At 28.9% G+C, this 20,673-nt stretch overlaps 1 protein-coding gene across 3 annotated transcripts in view; it reads right to left on the reverse strand.

The window, feature by feature from the left end:
- Positions 1-1,136: 1,136 nt before the first annotated feature.
- Positions 1,137-20,673, reverse strand: part of LOC126838451 (GTP-binding protein Di-Ras1-like) — a 48,523-nt gene continuing 28,986 nt past the window's right edge. Inside the window, exons 1-5 of one of the 3 annotated variants that reach the window (XM_050572859.1) lie at positions 17,873-18,043; positions 5,587-5,827; positions 4,174-4,349; positions 3,903-4,097; positions 1,137-2,301 (exon numbers count right to left, since the gene is read on the reverse strand). In XM_050572859.1, the coding sequence (XP_050428816.1) occupies positions 2,176-2,301; positions 3,903-4,097; positions 4,174-4,349; positions 5,587-5,827; positions 17,873-17,887 (753 nt within the window). In that variant the 5' untranslated portion in view covers positions 17,888-18,043 and the 3' untranslated portion in view covers positions 1,137-2,175. Of the gene's footprint in view, positions 2,302-3,902; positions 4,098-4,173; positions 4,350-5,586; positions 5,828-17,183; positions 17,339-17,872; positions 18,044-20,673 lie in introns of those variants that run through there. The other 2 variants (XM_050572861.1, XM_050572860.1) reach the window with 2 other exon arrangements.

Here is a 20,673-nt window from a genome sequence, read left to right on the forward strand (position 1 = left end):
TCTTTCAGTTATTCAAGTTTAGTATTACTTTTATCTTACCCACTTCTACTTTACCATACTCCAACTCCCATTTTAAAATTAATTAGTAGCTATAAATGTAATTATTCAAAACTGGTTATCGATTAGTAAGCGTTTTTAGCAAATTATTCTTAATTTTAAAGCTAATTAAATATGTACGTTACCGCTTAATTTTAACAATTTGAAAAAGCTCTTAAAAACAAATAAGCATTTAAATATTGTAAAGTAACATAAACTAATATTTCTCTAAAAAAAAAAACTACAAGTGTCTAGTACTAGTGTCTCTTAGTGTCTTATCCTTAATGAATCAACCTGTATGTACCTAATGGTTAACAATACAATTTGTTTCAGTATAAATATTTATTTGTAAAAAACAGTATTTATTTAATAAACAATTATATATTATTTAGGTAAATATAATAAACTTAAAAAATAATATTTCGTCTGTATAATATTTGTATTATTTATTCAATCATTAATAAAATATCTGGCTTTGTATTATTAAAACAGTGCACACATTATTGTGGCACCAATTTAGTCATACCTATTTGATATTTCTAGGAAAATTTGCTCACTATAAAACTATAAAATATTCAATAGACGGCAAGCTATTTTAAATATTATACTTTTTAAATACTTATTGTAAGGATGAATATTAATTAAATTACATTTAATTGATTACTTTAACTAATAAACTAATCACTAAAAGTTAGTGTATAAATCACGTATTAGTTAGATAATAAAAAAAACTCTTATTTTACATTTCTAGATATGATCAAGAGTCCAAATTCCGGCAATCCTTAATACTTACAAAATTTGTAAGACGACAAATTATTTAAATTATACTTATACGTTTTATAATATATTATTTTTTGCTTCTATTTTTAAACTAATGAAATTGATTAATAAAACAAACTTATTAATATAATATATATATCTATAAGTAATTGTACATTACAATATGTAAAACAATGTTTTTTTTTATAATTATATAAACTATGTTATTCTAATAATAGTGTTCAATATATTCCCATCAAATATAATGCTAATTGTATTGTTATAAAACAACGATTAGAAGCTAAATTCAAATTAAAAATATACAAAGACAAAATGGAAAATTTAATATTATATAATAAGTATAATGTTTTAATGATCTTGTGCATATTATAATATATGTATTGGATATATATTTTGTATATTTATTCATAATATATTATATGTATAATAACATTTAATTTCGAAGCTGATACAAAAAAAAAATCACACTTAATTAGCCCACGTTTTGAGGTAATACTTATTTTTATACTACATATACTTGTTTTATTTAAAACTCAATAATTATTAACTAGTTTTATCTCCTAATAAAAATTATGGTATATTTTTAAAATAATTATACATTTTTAACACAAATCGCTTTTTTAATCAATTCCATGTATAGGTAACCAGTGTATTTAGTTTGTTTATTAACAACCCAATAAATTCTAATCACAAAGCTCATTTCTGGTGTACACATTTTCCTTCAATTCGTTCTTATAATTATAATTAATTTATAAAAACCACCCTTAATTATCCGTAAACTGTTTCGTTTAATGAATAAAGCTCCTATATTTCGTTCCGTGTATTGTACTAAGGTCAATAATAATATGTAAGTTTGTTGAGGGAAAAAATGCATTAATAATTGAATAGAAGTATAGAAGTTTTCTTGGACAGAAAACTTTGCCTCTTGAAATGTCTAATCAAAATCTCTACTTTCACGGTATATTAAACATTTTTATCATAATATATATGTATATAATATATACGATATTATAGATTAATATAATTTACATAACACATAGGTTTTAATTTATTACTATCAAAAGGTGAATTATTAGCGAAAGCATTACAGGACCATTCAGCCGGTAACAATTACCATTGTTATGCTAAGCACAAATTTGAAAACGAACGCTGACCTTTAGCTGCTATGATCAATGTACAAACAAATGCGGTTCAACAGGGAAGGGGAGGAGGGGAGGGCTAGTGACTATAAGTACAATATCGTGTTAATATTCTAAACATTGTATCGTCTAGGTACATACAATCGGGATAATATGTTACCTAACTTAATATTGTTGCAAATTAAATAGTACATTGAGTAAATATTGGACGTTGTTCGTATTAAGCTACAGTGCACGAATTCCTTTTGAGCATATAACGACCTTTGGCTGAACCTGAACGGTTTTCCACGTAACTAGGAAGTGACATTCGTCTGCGTTTCACGGCCGGGCTCAGATTGTATTGAACCTAAATTGAAAACGTTAAATACATACATATCAGTTATCCATAATGTCGAACATATTATATAGGTTGTAATTGTTACAGTCAGGTTAAACAATTCATTAATCGTTAGTGAATTCTGGTTCGCAAAGTATGGTAAATTGAACATATAATTTCTTAATTCTTTTACTACTACAACAATAATACATTTCAGAAGTAAGTAAAAAAAAAAACAATTTTGACTACAGCGCTTTATTCATTATTTAAATATTTATTATATAAATTATTTATATTTTACTAATTTTTAGTTTTCTTATTGTTTTTTCCTCGACTTTCCTAATTATTATTTATATTAATGACATTCTTAAAGTATGTACATATTATTTTATATTAGAATGTACAATGGTCGTAATTAAATTAGTTTTTCTGGGAATTATGGAAACATTAAAAATTTAACATAGGAAAAAACAAACAATGGATGGGAGCCGTTTGGGTTGCATCGGGAATTATAGGACGCATCTATGACCTTCGGCCGTTTTCTCTGTGCTGTTATTTTATTCTTACATTTAAATCTAATTTATTCTATCTTTCCTTATTTATTACTATAAAAGTTGAAATTGTCTGCGTCTAAACCTATAGAGATATAGAATGCAATATTTAATATGTACAATAATATAACGCAATATGCTAATTTGTTGTTAATACGCATAACACCATTATACCTAATATCTCATTACTAGAACTTTTAACCTTCAAAATAATAATATAGTATAAAATATAAACATTAAAGAAAATATTCTATGGTGATAACGATTGTTCTAAAAAGGTATTGGTCACTCAAAATGGGTAGCGAACTAAAGAACACTGTTGGCTGTTTACAAAAACGTCTTGTCCTTTTAATAATAGATTACGGAGAAACAACTAATGGGCCAGAAACTAAAACATTATTGAGTAAACTTATCTGTCTATGATCATCAATAGACAAAAGACCGGCAATAAAAGCTTTTAGAACTATGGCAATAAAGCGTATTTTCGGAAAAGTTAGATGACCGCATTTCCAAAGAAAACGCACTAAGACAGGCTCAAAAAAAAAAACATTAGAAGCCATAACAACCCTTCAAGTGATATCTTGTAATCACATACAAAAATATTAATCAAATGAAACTCATCTAGTCAAAGAATCAAAAGTAACTAAAAAGCGAAGACCTTAATCTCACAGAACGAATAAAAACTTAAATTTACCGACACTCGCTTGGCTATTGAAAATTACTAAAAGCATACCTTTGTTCTCATAATAAAACAGATTATTCGATAAAAAATGTAATAAAAATATATATTCCTAAATTTAGTTGTATAAGGCTATAGCCTAAACTAAATAAAATGTATTGCTTATTTAACTTAAGACAATTTTCTTCATTGTAATAATATGTAGACTGTATTATTGAATTTGTGGTAGTACACTCAAAACATCTTTAATGGTGGTCATAGTCAGTAAAGTTCATAAATGACTTTTAATCTGTTACGGTTAGGTTAGGTGCATTTAGGTAAAAAAAAAAGTATGCAGTTCAACTCTCAATCTCTATATACTAAAATTTTAAAATGAGCTTTGGTACTAAATATTTGTATACCTTTGCTTGAGCTAACAGTTCCTTAAACACTTGCACGATGTTTCTATTGTCTTTAGCCGAGCATTCCACGTAACCACATTCCCAGTCGTATCTGGCAATGGCTTCAGTAATTTCAACTGGCAAAAACCTATCTGAAAGCTCACATTTGTTTCCTACGATGACTATTGGTATCTTTGGACCTCGCATTTCATTTATCTATAAAATCAAATAATCATTAATTGTATATTATGGTTAAATTTTACAATTGTACATTCAGACTTCAGTGTTTCACCTGTTCTTTAAATCGTTTCACTTGATCCCAAGTATCTTCTCGGTCGACCGAGAATACTAAGAGAAAAGCATCTGCTGTGCTTATGGATAGGTCTCTCATAGCTGGAAACTGATAGGCTCCCGATGTATCTAAAATTTCCAATGTCAACCGGGCGCCATCGGGCAGCTCGTAATCACCTATAAATCAACGAATATGGATAAAGTAAAACTACTGTCAAACTTAAAACAACAAAATGAAATGTTTAAGTATAGACTAGTTTCAGTTTTTGATCGAAATTTAAGACCGGGCTTGTTTACATTTGTATCGGCCATAAAAATAAATCATACAAAATATTCCAAAAATACAGAGAGTATAATTGGTCAATAATACTTTCAAGATTACATTAAAATTACAGAGAAATGGACTTCAAAGAGATCATAATATATTAGTATATATAATATTATGGAATCAACGGAAAAGTCAATAAAAATTGCTTGATTAAAATTTACTGGAAGCAAAGATGAGCAAAAAGTATCAAAATATGCAAATATTAACAAGTGTAAATAATATTAAATTGATCGGTTATCCAAAAAGTAGAAAAATCTATTATTTTTCACTAAATGTAAAATATAAGAAAATTAAGTTGTAATAAAATGTAACTTTGTAGGTGCATTATGATTAATAAATAAATTAAGTTTTTGTATCTTGTATCTATGTTTAGCACTAGCTAGAATCAAGATATACATATTTTTTGAAATTCTGCAAAAATCAATAACTTTGGACACATAGGGTAGTTTTGAGTACACATTTTAATAATTCAGTAAAATGTATTTAACATTTTTTCTCATAGTATTATTTGGGAAAATGTCCATGAAAAAATATATTTCACCTAAAAGAGAAATTTTAAATACACCTTAGTGGACTAGTTCCCAAATAACTCATTTATACAATATGCACGCAAGTTGTAATAAATTTGAGTGCGATAAAATTATTTTTATTTTTATAAATTGCAAAATTTAAGGCAAAAAAAAACATCACGACAAACTTAAAATCTTTAAAACAATACTTATGATTAAATTTGTATGGCTTTATCTAACGAGGGTTTCTTGTGTTATTAACCACAAGAATATCAGTAAAAAATTATTTTTTGGTGGGTAATAATTTCAGATGCCTGGGGAGGGGGGGGGGGGTACCGACTATGATTTTGTAATTAATTTTCCGAATTTAGGATATTGGATATCATTTTTTTTTAACTTGCAGAAAAGCAAGGAGTGGAGTTGTCCTCCTCTTCCTCGCTCCTCTTTGCGGGCGCCCTAGGTTTTAAATTATGCACCAGCTAGACAAGAGTATACAGCCAGATAAGAGATACGATATTTTATTTATTAACTACGTATATAATTTCGTCACAGGGTATTATCAAATAACAAATCTTACCCCTGTGCAATTCTTCGATGGTCTCCTTGTATCGGACTGGAAACCGGTCGTAAAGGAACTGCGTAACAATGGAAGTCTTGCCCACTCTGGCTGTACCCATCATCACTACACGGTGTCTTATCTTCATGACCGAATTGCCACTGCCACCGCTGCTGCTGCTGTTGCTGCATGTCGATTCGCCACCCATCGATGACAACCGAATGCGCTCTTGCTGTTGGCTCGGCATTGTTTCAACGTTTTTCTAATACATTTTTAATGAATACAATATTAGTTAATTTGTAAAAATTTTAATTTGTTTGACGACGACTTACAATATTAAAATATGAAAATTAATTTACGGTGATAGCGTGACAGATACTATTTGCACAGGATCGAAAAAATCTTTCTATCCGTTTATTTAATTAACGTCAAATTTAAAATATTTTTACTCGATAACTGCGTAATAATAACGTTTAACTGCATTATTATTTTAGTAATTTAATATTATTAAGAACAAAAAGCATAGTATTAAATATACATTTTTAGTGTTTTAAAAAAAAAAATCTAGTATAATCATGGTAATTTAATATAAAAATATTTTAGAATCGACAACATAAGACGCTTGTTAAATGTAAATTTTAATAAAAAAAATGTTTTATTTTAGGTACCTAGTAATAATTTTGCTTAGTACTAAAATTAAATAATACTTATCTAATTAAGATAATAGCCGATAAGATAGTTTAATTACAGGAAAATCCGCTACACATCATAAATGAATTTTGAATTCAAATCAAAGGAGGAAATTGATTAAAATGAGCTCATTGGATAGAGCGTACAGGAGTGATGACAGAAATGTTTCTGAAAATATAACAATTTAAATTATGACATCCATAATAATAAAATAATTTTTTTGATCAACTTTTGTTTTATTTGGGACGTGATTAAATATTTAATTTAAAATACTAATTACAATTCTCAGACAAAAATAATTATAAAAACTATAATTTAAAAAATCATCTCATGATGGCAGCGTTGGGCCTTCATGGCCCGTTAAGCTACATGATGATGATGCTAATTTAAAAAATATCGTGGAAATGTTATAAAAATATATTTGAATAAATAATAACACTTTTATTGTGTTTTAAAAATATAAAATGTTTTTTACCATAGTAACAATTTGAGAAGCTATATTATGTTTTATCTATATATAAATCAATATTCGATATTGGTTAACGTTATTGGCACACGTGGTAAATCGAAATTAAATCACATTATGTTATCACAAACTTAAAGTTCATTGTATCATAAGCTAATATGAGCATCGTAATCCTTCAATGTGAGCAATCGTTTTTACGAAGTGAAAGTCGGTAATCATCTCAAACTTTTTTAACCCTCAACAGGCAAGACTCGGTCACCTGTGACCGGAACGATTTTTAAAATACTCCCAACTAGATAATATTATCAAGAACCGATTTTACCCCACCCTATACCTTTTTGTAGACTATGAAACAGCTCGTCTGTATTTAGTTTGCTCATCTGCTTTACCACAGTGCGCTTCCTGCTTCGGTAAAATTTCAGTTAAAATAGCCTTGCCTGTGGAGGGTTAAGCATATACCTTACTATATTACCTACTTATATGTTCAATTACTTTTTGCTTCTAATTTATTTAAAAGACGTTATATAGGTATATATATTTTTTAAATTAACACCGAAACGTCTATTTTGTGATGTTGGATTTAATTTGTTTTTTAAATTATATATTATACACAAAAAACATTACTAAGAACTTTAGTACATTCATTAACTTTTTCAGCGTCTGGTTAGTTACTATTTCATTTTATTTTTATGAAATATACTTATATTGTTATATTACTTAGTTTTATTTGCTTAGATTAATATAAACTGTAATTATAACTAATATGTCTGTATATTTCAAATCAAACGTAGGTATTTGAAAAAAAACCGTTCCTTAGATAATTACACTTTTAATTTCTGACATCTAATTATTATATTTTAGAATAATGGAATAGTAATAATATTATTATTGTACATTGTACATGTTTGTTTTAATAATTTAATTATTAGTCCACATGACATACCTTTATATACCACATCTGATATATAAAGTTCTTTCAACCGTAAGAATAAATAAAACAATATAGTATGGAATTTAAGAACAAAAGCCAAAAAATAATAATAATAAAAGAGCATTCATGCGCAACGTCCTATTTCAAAAAATGTAATTTACAACGTCTGTCTTAGGCCATAAATAAATAAAAATGTTTTTTTTTCATTCGAGGTATTATTCAACTATTAGATGTTCAGATATTTGTGAATAGTAAAACTTTACAGGTTAATAAATATATAGAATAATAATTATTATTATTTTTTTATTAAGGGGATTAAAAGCCAGTGGGTTGATCTATAATCCCCTTACGAATTATGATGATCGTATAGTCTTAATTATATGTGCTGGCCAAACGTTTGCATGACAACTACGACTCGTTATTATTTCGAAGGCAACTAATATGTTATTATACTTTTAAAGTAGGCGCGCTACTTTAGTATCGCTATTTTGTGTCATTTTTCGGACTGGGGGGGGGGGGTCAAGGCTAAAACATGTTCCATGCTAAAAGAAATCTAGTTATTATTTTTCTTTTGTAAATTGTTACAGACTAATAAAGAAAAGTAGGAAAAATTAAATTAAGTTTTTTTTTTACAAAAGCAAATTTTTTTTTTTTAAACTCTGAACCGTTAGATTTTCTTGATCGGATTCAAATAGCGATTATAGGTGGCATTATATGTGGCATAATATGTGGTAACAATTTCCTTTGTCTCTTCAGCAGCCGTTATTCGCTTGACCAAATGCCAATGACCCACCCATTGAGTACCCATGTTGTAAAGGGCTTTTTTGTGCTGAGTCGGGTTGACAGGCTGTTAATTTTAATCAACCTCATGTGTATTCAACACCGGACACGTCATGACTCATGGCGACCTTTTAGTTTTAAATGCTCATTATCTAGTCCCTAAATTCTATTAAACACCGCTAATTTAAATGCACGATAAAACAATACCGTTTAGCCGACTTAAGAATGTATTGATTTTATACAAAGAAATCCTAAGTACTATAATTTTATTTTGATGACCGATTAGGCCACTTACGATTCTAACAGCGTAAAAAAAAAAAGGTGTACTAGTAGGGTGACGAGAGAAGATAGGATAAGGAATCAATAAGTAAGTGGTAGCATAGCAATAAGAGTGATAATGAAAATAAACGCAGGAGGGAAAGAAGGGAAGAAAAAAAGAGAGTTGGATGCAATTGAGAATGATATGAGGACTGCTTGTGCATGCGAAGAACGATGTAAAAGATCGTACGGTGAGTGGAGGTTTAGGACAAGGGAGGCTGACCCCAAATAGTTGGGATAAAGACGAAGTAGTACAAAGCAATAATAAATTATTATAATTAAGTAGTATTTACTCCTGTCTTCTTATGTGAAATCTTTAAGTATTAAATACTATTTAATTTTTAACTTTTCGAGGGAGGAGAATAAAATAAAGTGCTTATGTGATATTGTAAAAGTAGAAACAGAAACGTTCAGTTTAACGATTAAATGCAATACTTGCGTTTATTTATTCTGTATGTTTTTTTCTTCAAATACAAGTACCACACGTGGATACCATCGGTAAGCTTTAGACATTCAGTATTCAGCATTCAGCATACACACAACGGATCGAAACCGCACGTTATTGTTGGTATTTTTCTTTTTCGGTTCTCAATCTAATTTCGATTTCGATTCGTTTGCGTTACTTTGTACCGTACATAATGCTATAAGCCTTGTGTAAGAACCAAAGAATGAGACCGGCAGAGACCCGTCACTCCGTTTTTATGAGGTAAAAAACGTATTAAGCGATTATTGTCCCATATCTACTGCTTTACAACGGTGAATTCGCCATAAGAACCCTGCAAGTGCCACTGGGGGAAAGCGTGAACTCTTTAAGAGTTCATTTTTAATACTTCATGAAGTGGACCATACAAGAACGCTCGACTATATTCAATACTTTAGTGTACAGCTGCCGTTTACCGACTTATAGAAAAATTTGGCAACGAAAGACATACAATTTTTTAAGTATTATGATTAGCTATACCATTTAGATAAATTCTCGATTTAAAAAATTTGATCGAAAAAATTGCTGTACATTTATTTTAGATTTATTATGGAACTAACTCACCGAGGCTAACATATTGACTTGGTAAAGATCGCTTTGTTAAATCAATATGTATCTAAAAAAACTCTATACAAATATTACTTTTATTTTGAAAAAAATATAATAAACATTAAAAATGTATAAGAAAATTGATTATTGGAGTTATTATCTATGTATACTACAAACCACTATTTGAGCTCTTTTTGTACTATTCTACTATTACTAAGAAAAAAAAGATAAATAAAATAAAATTAAATACGTTTAAGATTTCTAAAGTAACCATTACAATAAATGATTACCAAAGGTATGTACAAAACTTAACGCAACTCAACCGCCCTACCAGGAATAGTAAAACATGTAAGTATAAATCATAAGAACTGTTTTTTCCTTCATATTATGTTATTTTTATTATCAAATGGAGTTTGCAATGCGTTTGTGTACTTATTTTATCTATACGATGCGCCGTTTTATAATTTTTATCATGACAAAGAAGGTGCAACTGCAAGTACCCTGCAAAACGGACGTTTGTTTCTTATCTATTATTAGGATTCTATCCTATGGACTATGGGGATAACCCGTAGATGTACTATGGAATGTGGCTAATTTGTATTAATGTTATAATACATAATTAAATGGAGTATTGTCACAGTATTACCCCCCTCCTCCCGCCAAGGCTTAGTAAATGTAAATAAAAACAACATTTTTGAAATGCTTCTATACTATATTATGATATAATGCAATATAATACCTTCACTGTTGACAACGATGTCACGTTCGAGCATTAAGTTGGTATGCAAATTTTTTACCTAGAAGATTAAAGACAGATTTTCAGCTTTTAAATCCTTGGCAAGTACGCTTAATGTACAAAAAGTTTAAGAATTTGGATTTTTTTTACTATTATGATAATATTTTGTATATATTGTTGTTGGTTACGTATCGTACGACATTTTATAACCAGACCTAACCCAACTTGTGACTGGGAGTAGTGGTGGGGTAAAAGAAGAGACGGGTTAGTGATTGTTAGAGCAATGCTAGTGCTCTATTTGCTTTATTAATGTATATTTTTTCTTTTTCCATTAATTGTAAACTTATGTCGTACATTTCAACACAATTTAGTAGTGCTCAATACACGTATGGTCGTTTTTATTTTGTATCAGTTGTCTTCAAAGATAACAGTCGGTATGATATACTTGGTAAATGCATTGTGAGTTTGCTGCAATACAATGGTTTTGTGACGGTATCTTTATGCATTGTGTTCATAGTGTCTATTCTTTTGTGTTTGTCACAAATGGTTTTCTTAATAGAACGTCTCACCACTTAATAGTAGTAAAATGTAAGGTACATCGAGTAAAGTTGTCTCAAGAAATTTTTATCGAAAAAATGAAACAAAACACCCCAAAAAGTAAGTTTTGTCAATTGTATACCATGCTCAGATTAAGAGGGTTGTATTCACAAACTACTAATTTGGTCCCAAGTGTGAACCTAAAAGTATGGTCCGGATATTTTAACAGGTAATCATAGTGTCTTATCAGATAAAATATACAAGTTTTTTGTTTGATTTCTCAGCTTGGCAATGTTCCCATGTTAATAAATTATATTAGTTTATATTGATTCTAATTCAAAAGAATTAGACTATAGTATGGTTCTTATAAGAACTATCAATAATAATTTGTTCGATTTGTATATAGTTTCACATTTTCTTATTTTGTTGGTTCTATGAGTCCTGTACGTCCTTTAAGTAATATCATATTTTTATGATTTATACGGTACTATTTTGTATTTATTTTTTTTCATGTATAGAATATATTACATTTAAAGGGTGTCCAATAAAAAAGTTTTCAATGATATTAGTTTTACTTTAAAAATAGGATAATTTATTAGAATTTAACTACGGTTGCCAATGGTTTGTGTAATATAACAATTACAGATACATTTTGTTCAAGGTTTTTATAAATATCAAATTAGTATTGTTTTTTTGGCTGCGTAAATCAATAAAACATAATACCGCTTACATGATATAATGATTTATATCATATAATTATAATTTAGCACAAAATCATACATTTTATAACATTATTTTAAATACCGATTTTATTCAAGAAGTTTAGTATTATTTAGTATTATCATATTATATGCATTACAGTTATATAATAAATTTACGAAATTAGTAGTTCTTAGTGACGTTCAATATAATTTAATAACACATTTAAATTGTATTATTTTGTGTAAATAGATCTAATTTGTACTAATATACTTAAAACTAAATCAACGATAATTTTGTTAAATGTATGTTGATTTATCATTAAGTTATTTCGCAAACAACAGTACACAATTAATAATGTAATTATTTATTTAATTAACCTTTCTTATTTTGTAGCTACTATCGTCTTGGTCTTGTTCATCAGTAAAATTATTCATTATTCGTTTCCTTACGGTAATATTTATATTAAAATTAATGCCATTCTGTTCACACATAGAACAACGTCAATCTGATACATCTTAATTATAACTAGAATAACATCACTTATAATATGAAAATAATTTACGTTACACGGCGTGGTATAAATTGATTAATTCGTTATTGTCACTGAGTCAGATTACATTCTTTTCACGAGCAAAGTAATAATTTATTGTTAAGAGTATGAATTGATAACGAAGTATCTTAGAAAACAATAAGTTTATTGTTACTAGTCACAAACTTTGAAACAATGTAATATAATATATTATAAATAGAATGACTGTATAGAAAAAAATGTTTATGAAGTTGCAAGTTTTTCATGTAGCCGACCAGATGAACCGTGACAAACTAGAACGGCAAAGTTTTTTAATAAATTAAAACATAAACTTTTTCTTAAACTTTACACTGCGTTTACCTACGTCTATTATTTCAAAACCAACAATTAAAAAAAATATTTTGTGCTGTAGATAAAAAAAACAACGGTGTTTGACTCCCGGTAGATATTTTTATTTGAGATAACACATTACTGGACAAACATATTTCCTAAAATAGAGCATATATTATAATACAATATGTCACATTTTTAATTGCACAAATTTGTGGTGAGACACACCTCGCTCAACCTAATGTTGCCCTTTTACTAAATTATATATTGATATGTGTACTTTATAAAAATGGTTTATTTTTATTTTTCGTAAATTTTTTTAGCTAACTGTATTTCAAAGTCAGTGGACGATTTTTTTTTTCAAATACCGCGTTATAGATATTATACTGTATATTATTAAGTGTAATGTGAATACTGTAAATTACCGACTGTTTTAGAAGAAAAAAGCTATAAACATATTTTTACATTAAACAAACGAAACCCTTTTGGTACTTTTACTACTACCCTTTAAGTCTAATACAAAGAACCATAAAATTATATTTACTAGTTTTCTCTGCAGTCTTCTCATATCAATTTGATACCTAAGTGTCGATTTCAGTTTAAAATAAAATACCCTAACTTTCAGTTTAACTTATTCTATACATTTTACGTTATTTTTTCTGTTAGTAACCGATAATTTTTATCACTTTGTTTTCCGGTTCCGTTATTTTTCAATAAAGTATTTTGTTTCGTATATTCTTGAAAGTAATAAATATTCAGAAGTGCGTGGAGTTCATGTTTCAAATTGCATAAAGTTTCAAATCACGGTATCCGGTGTCGCACATCTATTGAATTTATTTAACATTAAATTATCCGCACAGTCTTTCAACGATTATGTACACAAATTTAATTGCAAAACGTTTAATTGGTTCAAAGTATTGCTGTAAGCCAGTATCACACAATACAATACTACTACTATTATTATACTTAAACGTACATAGGTACGTTTAAGTATAATAATTTGTCTTTCATTTGTTAGTAAACGATTTTTTAACGACATATACGAACTTGTTTAATACGTTTTATTTAGAAATTTTTCGAAATTTTGTTTTGAAAATTTGCAAATTATGATAGTTGTACCTGTTTTGTAAGGCTGATTTATTATTTTGCTCAGATGGTTCCTTAAGCCGCGTTGAACATTTTGTACCTATAGGTTTTAAAAGCCTTGTGTGTCACACGTAATAATTGTATGTTTGGGAACATTATGCATGTATACTAAACGCGTGTTTATTATAAAATCATTTTTCATCGTTTAGATAGAGAGGGGGAGGGTGAAGAGTACATATTAGATAGCAGTTATAGAGAGCACTTTGTTGTTTAACAATAATTTTGTTTTATTTTTTGCATATAGACAGATCGAGAAGCGTGGATAAATAAGATAATAGCGTGGTCGATCCCTCTTTGCTTTATCCTGGTAGGGTTAAAGCGTATAAGAAGAATAGATAATACTCAGAGGTGCAACCAACAGGGGTTGACTTTTGATCTGGACCTCCCCCCCCTCCTTGGATCGTATAAATGTAAAAAACAAACTCTAGCCAATTTCTACGCTCCACGAAAAAACATTAAATCAAGGATATGTTCTTAGTCTTATAGATCATAAAAAACCAACTTAGTAGTAAAATTCATTAATTGATAAAAATCGTAAAACGAAATGCCACACAAATTTTGGAATGATCTCCAGAGGTAAAACATATCCATGTCAATGACACTTGAATTTTGCATAAATATAATATGTATTAAATATTACTATTGTATATTTAGATCATTAACCAGTTTTTTTTTTGTATAGTTATGGTGTTTGACTATTGCGTTATGAAATGTTCATTAGATAAGTTCAATTTGAAATTTTATACTTAGTTGTGCTATGAAGGAATTGTTCATATTTGGATCTTTTCCCCCTTCTCTTTTTAGATAAAACATAGTTGTGCCACTGGTAATATCTATGAACTATTCATCAACGTTTTCTAAATTATATTATGTGTTATTACTATGACAATATTCATATTCTTTCTTTATAAATTTAACATCATGCATCAAAAAGTTTAAGAATATTTTAAGCTTTGTTTATACAGTGTTTAAGTTTGTAACTGTTTTTATAAATGTTTGGCTGTAAATGTTTAACGGTATCTAACATGATAATTTTGTTAAAGTTATGGCCTCCAGTTTGTGTGGTATATTGGAATATTATGTTCACAGCTTGTGATTTTGCCTTGACCCGAATTTATTTTTTTTTGCTTTAGATTCAAGTTTTATTTAACATTAGCACAGTTTTAAAGCCATTTTGGACATTTTTCATTCCGATAACGACGTTATAGTTAAGTTAAGCCGGGATGAACGGTCGAGCCTGTTCTTGAAATAAAAATCTTAAGTATACCTGCCTTATTACCTTGACAATAATAATTTTAAAAGTATATTGCGTTATGCGAACTTGTTGGGTTTGAATGGCATATTATTTATACAAGCGTGGGCCGTGGAGTATAACAAATAATCAAACTAAATATTTGCTGACGGCTGCAGCTGACTGATATTGTATGTATCGAACGGTGTGGGTCAACGCTTTTGTTTCATTTTTTTCCCGTGTCGGGCATTAATGTTGTTCAAAAACATGTCAACTCCTCGCATCAATAACACCGCAGATACAGCGCATATTGTCTGAAAAAAGGCTATTTGTGTTCTCCATTTATCACTTGTCCATTATAAACTTATCATTAATAATAATTTCGGATGTGTAGCGTAAGCTAATCGCGGTAGCGTGAAGTAAAAGCTATCAATACTTAATAATATTTTTTTTCAACGTTAAGTTTTTTCCCCTACACGCGTTATGATAAAAAAACATATCTAATACAATCCATGTTGTGAGAAGGCAAAACATAATAAATTATATATTGTGTACGTCTCTAGAATTTAATATGGTTATGTTAGGTACTTGTTGTGTAGTAAATCATTTAGGGTACATGTGGGTAGAATGTTTTAGTATAGGCTGAGAACAAAATCGAAAAGCTGCGTGTATTCATTACAAAAAAACCATTATCACCGCATTGCTGGCATTTGTAACGAAAATAATATTTAGAAAGTTGCCAATAAATGACCATAATACGTGCATACGGTCAAGTAGTATAATATTATCTTTGTTTATAGGTACGTTGAGAAATTTTCATCCCAAACGCAATATAGAATTGATAAAATCATTGAGTTTTCTTTATTGTATTTGAATCGCTTTTTGTTAATAGCGCATAAAAAACTTTCAAAATGTGGTAACTTTGTAAATAATTGTTTTTATGTGCATCATGACGTGCATAATACTCGACATTTATACCAAATTTCGATACTGTAAAAATATTTAATTAAAGTTTATACTAGTTGAAGTTGCAAAACAATTTAACAAAAAATTTAACATATGCCCTTTTAACAAAAAGCGATTCATTTGTAAACAACACCTTCAAAGGCAATTATCATGGTTAACAATACTTAAAATGTTTGAAAAATGGGAAATACTTGAGGGAAACTATTAAATATATATAAATAAAAATAATAATATGGTAAACATTAATTATTTTCCAACAACTAAGTAAAATAAACCGCGAATTCTGATAATTTATTTGACTGAAATATCTAATTACAATGACTACTTGTTGTTGTCTATTACTGTCATTCAGATAGAATTTACAATATTGAAAACCTTTTTTAACGCATAGTACGCGTTCTAAACATTGGCGGTTGAAAATTATACCTATGTTATTATTAAATGATAATTTTCCACCGTTTCGGGTTTCCTCAATTAATAACGCCACTATGAATTTAACTAATAAATGAACTAAAAAACACACTTAGCTTAAAATTGATAAAATATATAGTGTTTGTCCATACACAAGCGGTACTAATTCTATTTAATAAACAGTTTTAGGAAAAACAACTTCTCTTGAGTATTAATTTGAAATAAGTAATATTCTTGGCCCTTAGGTTTAATATTCCAAACAAATAAAACATATTTTGTACTAGTAATTTAACATATTTACTTTCTTTTACAACATCTATTATTTACAGTTTAATACAAAACCTTATTTTCGGGCTACCAACAGTTCTTTGACTACAAATATCATGAAATAATTGTCTAATACACCATAGAACAATATAATATCAATGTTAGACGTGTAAAAACTAAGACAGTAGGTGTGCTAAAACATTGATAATATATTATATTTGCATTTCAACAGTATTTTAAAAAAAAAAACACCTAAAAAAATGTTAATATTTAATATTTGCCTCGTGTAAAAATAACTATTAACTTTGATATTCTTGATTCAACGAAGGAAGTAATGTTTTTCGGACTGTTATAATAGGAAGATGTAGTCCGAGTGCTTTTGTATATTGCTCATTTACGTTCGCAGTTGCCCTTCGTATTTAACCTTCTCCCATTTTTTTTTTAAAATTAAAATCGAATTAAAAATGTTACACTAAAGGTGTAGTCCTGAACGAATTAACGTCGATTTGGGAAACGAAACTAAGCAAAATTAAAATATTATGGCTCACCGTAGAACACCGGACACCGACGATGCGCTTAATGGGAGATACCTTTGAGTAGGTACATGGTTGCCGTTATTGTATAGTGTTTAAACAGTTGCAACTGGTGCGTTCACTACTGGACGGCATCTGGCTACTTGAATAAATGAGTTTTTCCAGACCGAGTTATCTCGGTAGCCGTACAAAGCCCGTGGAATATCATTAAAAAAAAAAATTAATTATCGATTTGAAGCTGTTTAAACTTCACGAGGAATTCATTTAACAAAAAAATTAATTCAAATTACATTTATATATTCCAGCGTGTACAAAGATAACATGACGACCAATGATGTGATATATAAGATAAAATAAATTAACAAACTATAATGATGTATTAGTCACGAGCGGGCTATAGTATTTTTGTAAGTAGTTTTGTTAAATTAATTGCAAACGCTTTTCATCGGAGCGCTCTTCTCCGCCTTTTCGTCAGTTAAATTAAACTGGGAGCCGATGACAAAAAAAAACGAAAACAAACGATTTGTCTTGGAACTTTGGGAAATAAAACAAAGAACGCTTCGCTTAAAATAATTTTATTTATTAAGGGCGGATTATTGTTATACTGTTACCAAGTCACACAGTCATACAGACTTTTGTAGTGAAAATGGCGATTCAAAAACATATGGAACGGCTCTGTTTATAGTCCGTATTTAGGCACTTACCTCGATTCGGTACATCTTAGGAATTCACATCTAGAATGGCAGTCGGTGGACGAAAATGCATAATATATATGTAAATTTAACTAAAAACGCTTATGACGATGGAAAAATTGCTAACAAAAAGGAAAAGTAACCGCAAGACAAGATAACAGCTGCAGGGCGTATGTTTGTGTAATGGTCTAAACGCAACTGTCGAGCGGGTGACAAACGCCGTGTAACCGTACACGCCTAATTATATTGCAAACATATGTATAACATCACTCGTTTATTACACGCATAGATGTAATTTAAAACGAGCTGCGGGACCCGCATCGTATTTAGGTCAACAGCAGGAGGAGCACCTAAAATACCCTAAAATCTTCGGCATGTAGTTTTCCAAATGTCCAAGTTTCGGCAATCGAATAGAAAAATTCAAAGCAAACGAAAATCCAAAAATAACTTGTATCATTGTGTGTCAGCACCGTATTGTAATTTGTTATCTATAATACACATAATGATTAGCTTCACATCCAAATTCTAGCAGTCAGTTTTGATGACGGAAAAAAATGTATGTATGAACGCTTTTTTTGAAAAGCATTTGTAACACATTTGGGGTGGGGAGGAGTTTAACGGGTATATTCGGTTTAGAATGGTTTGGTATGGTATAAGAAGAAATAAAAAATCATTGGCTAAATGATAAGAGATTGCTGGTATGCAAATCATCTGATAAGAGATGATTGATAAGTCAGGACCGAAGTCGCCATTTTCACAGCCAATATACATTCTTAATATCCGTTCATGTGATTATGCGATTATTGTTAATAGTATTTTTTCAACGAGATTTAAATTAATGTTGGGTTTAAAAGAAGAAATTATTAAGGGCACTGAGGACGTTTCCATGCGATTTCAGAGGTTTTTGAGAAACGCATTTCTTTGAAAACTGTGCGAATTCATTGAATCGAATCTTAACCGAATTCAACGAACCACATTTAATCTTTGCTGGTTCTCTGGTAAGAAAAAATAAGAAAACTCAATTTATTATGATCAGTGTAAGAAAGATATTCATAGTTTTTTTTTAATTTCCTCTCCTCTTCCACCGATATTTAAAATAAAAGCAGGCCAATATCTTTTTTAGATCTCCAATTAAGATTCTTGAACAGCAAAAAACATAATATTACAGGAAACGATTGATTTTTGTATGATATTAAGTATGATTGGCCGATCTTAGCATCTTCAAATAATTATATAAAGTGTTTCCAACCTTGTAAATATTTATTATTGTATATTAAACGACGCAGAATAAAAAAAATATATATAGTAAAAATAAAAAAAAGATCTTTTCATTATTTCGTCGGTGCTTTGTGTAACTATATATGCTATATTTAACTATACAATTTTAATGTTTTTTTATGTCTATTATTATATGTATGTTGTAACTATATAAATATTTATATGTTGAAATATTTTCATGTTGAATGGCATCTAAGATATTTTGTGTTATTGTTTAAATATTTTTGCTATCACAGGTTTCAAATAAGGAAGGATTTTCACTTGTCATTAGATGTGTTATTAAAGTATGCAATATCTTTAGTCTATTTATCAAAACTTCTATTTCTCTTGGTAGATATAGAGGTGGCCAATTGTACTTATATATTGATTTTTATTTCATATAATATTGTCCTTTGATTTTTCCAGTGTAGTTAGGTATATGTTAAAATCTTTTGACTATAATATATACATTTGTTTTTTTTTTAAATTATTTTTTTGTGATTTACAACGTCACTAATGTTGCATTTGAGACACTATACATTTTATTCATCTTAAAACTCGTGTATATTAAATGTATAATATAACAAGTAAAAACTAACGTGGACACTTAACTGTGGAGATGTTACCTATAACTTAAGTTTTAAATCTGAGCTCAAATATACATGCACAAAGTACATACTACATATACCAAGAGATTTTTCGATTTTGGGAAGTACTATTACATGCGGTTATGTCCTGGTTGGTTCGAACGTCTGTAAAAAGAATAGGTACTTAATGTTTATTATCTTTTTTGTTAGTTTCACAATATTTCTTCGAGGAGCTATTATTTATAGTTATACAACTTTGACAAAGAACCTATTGATTTTTTAAGGAACTTTAAAAATATTCATTCACACAGAATTCTCAATTCTTCACGCGCTTTCTGATGTTTTTCAGTTTTCTTTTGTAATGCAGAATACTTGGACATCTATACTTGGATATATTGCTATTTCAAAAGTAAAAAAAAAAAAAATCAGAATTTAAAAATCGATCGCTTTCATGTTGTTCGGCGTCAAGAGATATTACAGCCAATGGATGTGGAATTCGTTTCGATTTGGTCTGACTAGCTCCCATGTTGTTTTATTACCTATATCACTGGGATGTGTGCGATAAAATAAAAATACTTAGCACATAATATTTACCCAGAGAGCCTGCTGCTTTTGAGAAAACATGATAAAACCATCGAAGCTATAATATCCTGTATGGGAAATACGGTATGAAATGGGAACAGGGAACCTTTTTCTAAAAACACTCTTTTACTATAATGCCAGACGATAAATTAATTTATTATGTCATAATAAAATTCAACGGTACACAAAAACGTTTATACTTTAATAGTACGTCATATATAATACATATTAAGCTCTCAGCTAATAATATAATTAAGCTATAGTTAAGCTTATTAGCCAATAATCATAGTATATTCTATCTAATCATAATTGAATACGAAAAAAAAAAAAAAAATATATATATATATATATTATCTTATTTTTTTAAATATTAGCTTCGCATCAAAG

Source organism: Adelges cooleyi, unplaced genomic scaffold (assembly GCF_023614345.1).
Source record: "Adelges cooleyi isolate 19-005CV unplaced genomic scaffold, UGA_ACOO_1.1 ACOO_flye_CR_arks_rails_tigmint_CR_PRNA_30, whole genome shotgun sequence".
Taxonomy (NCBI): Eukaryota; Metazoa; Arthropoda; class Insecta; order Hemiptera; family Adelgidae; genus Adelges; species Adelges cooleyi.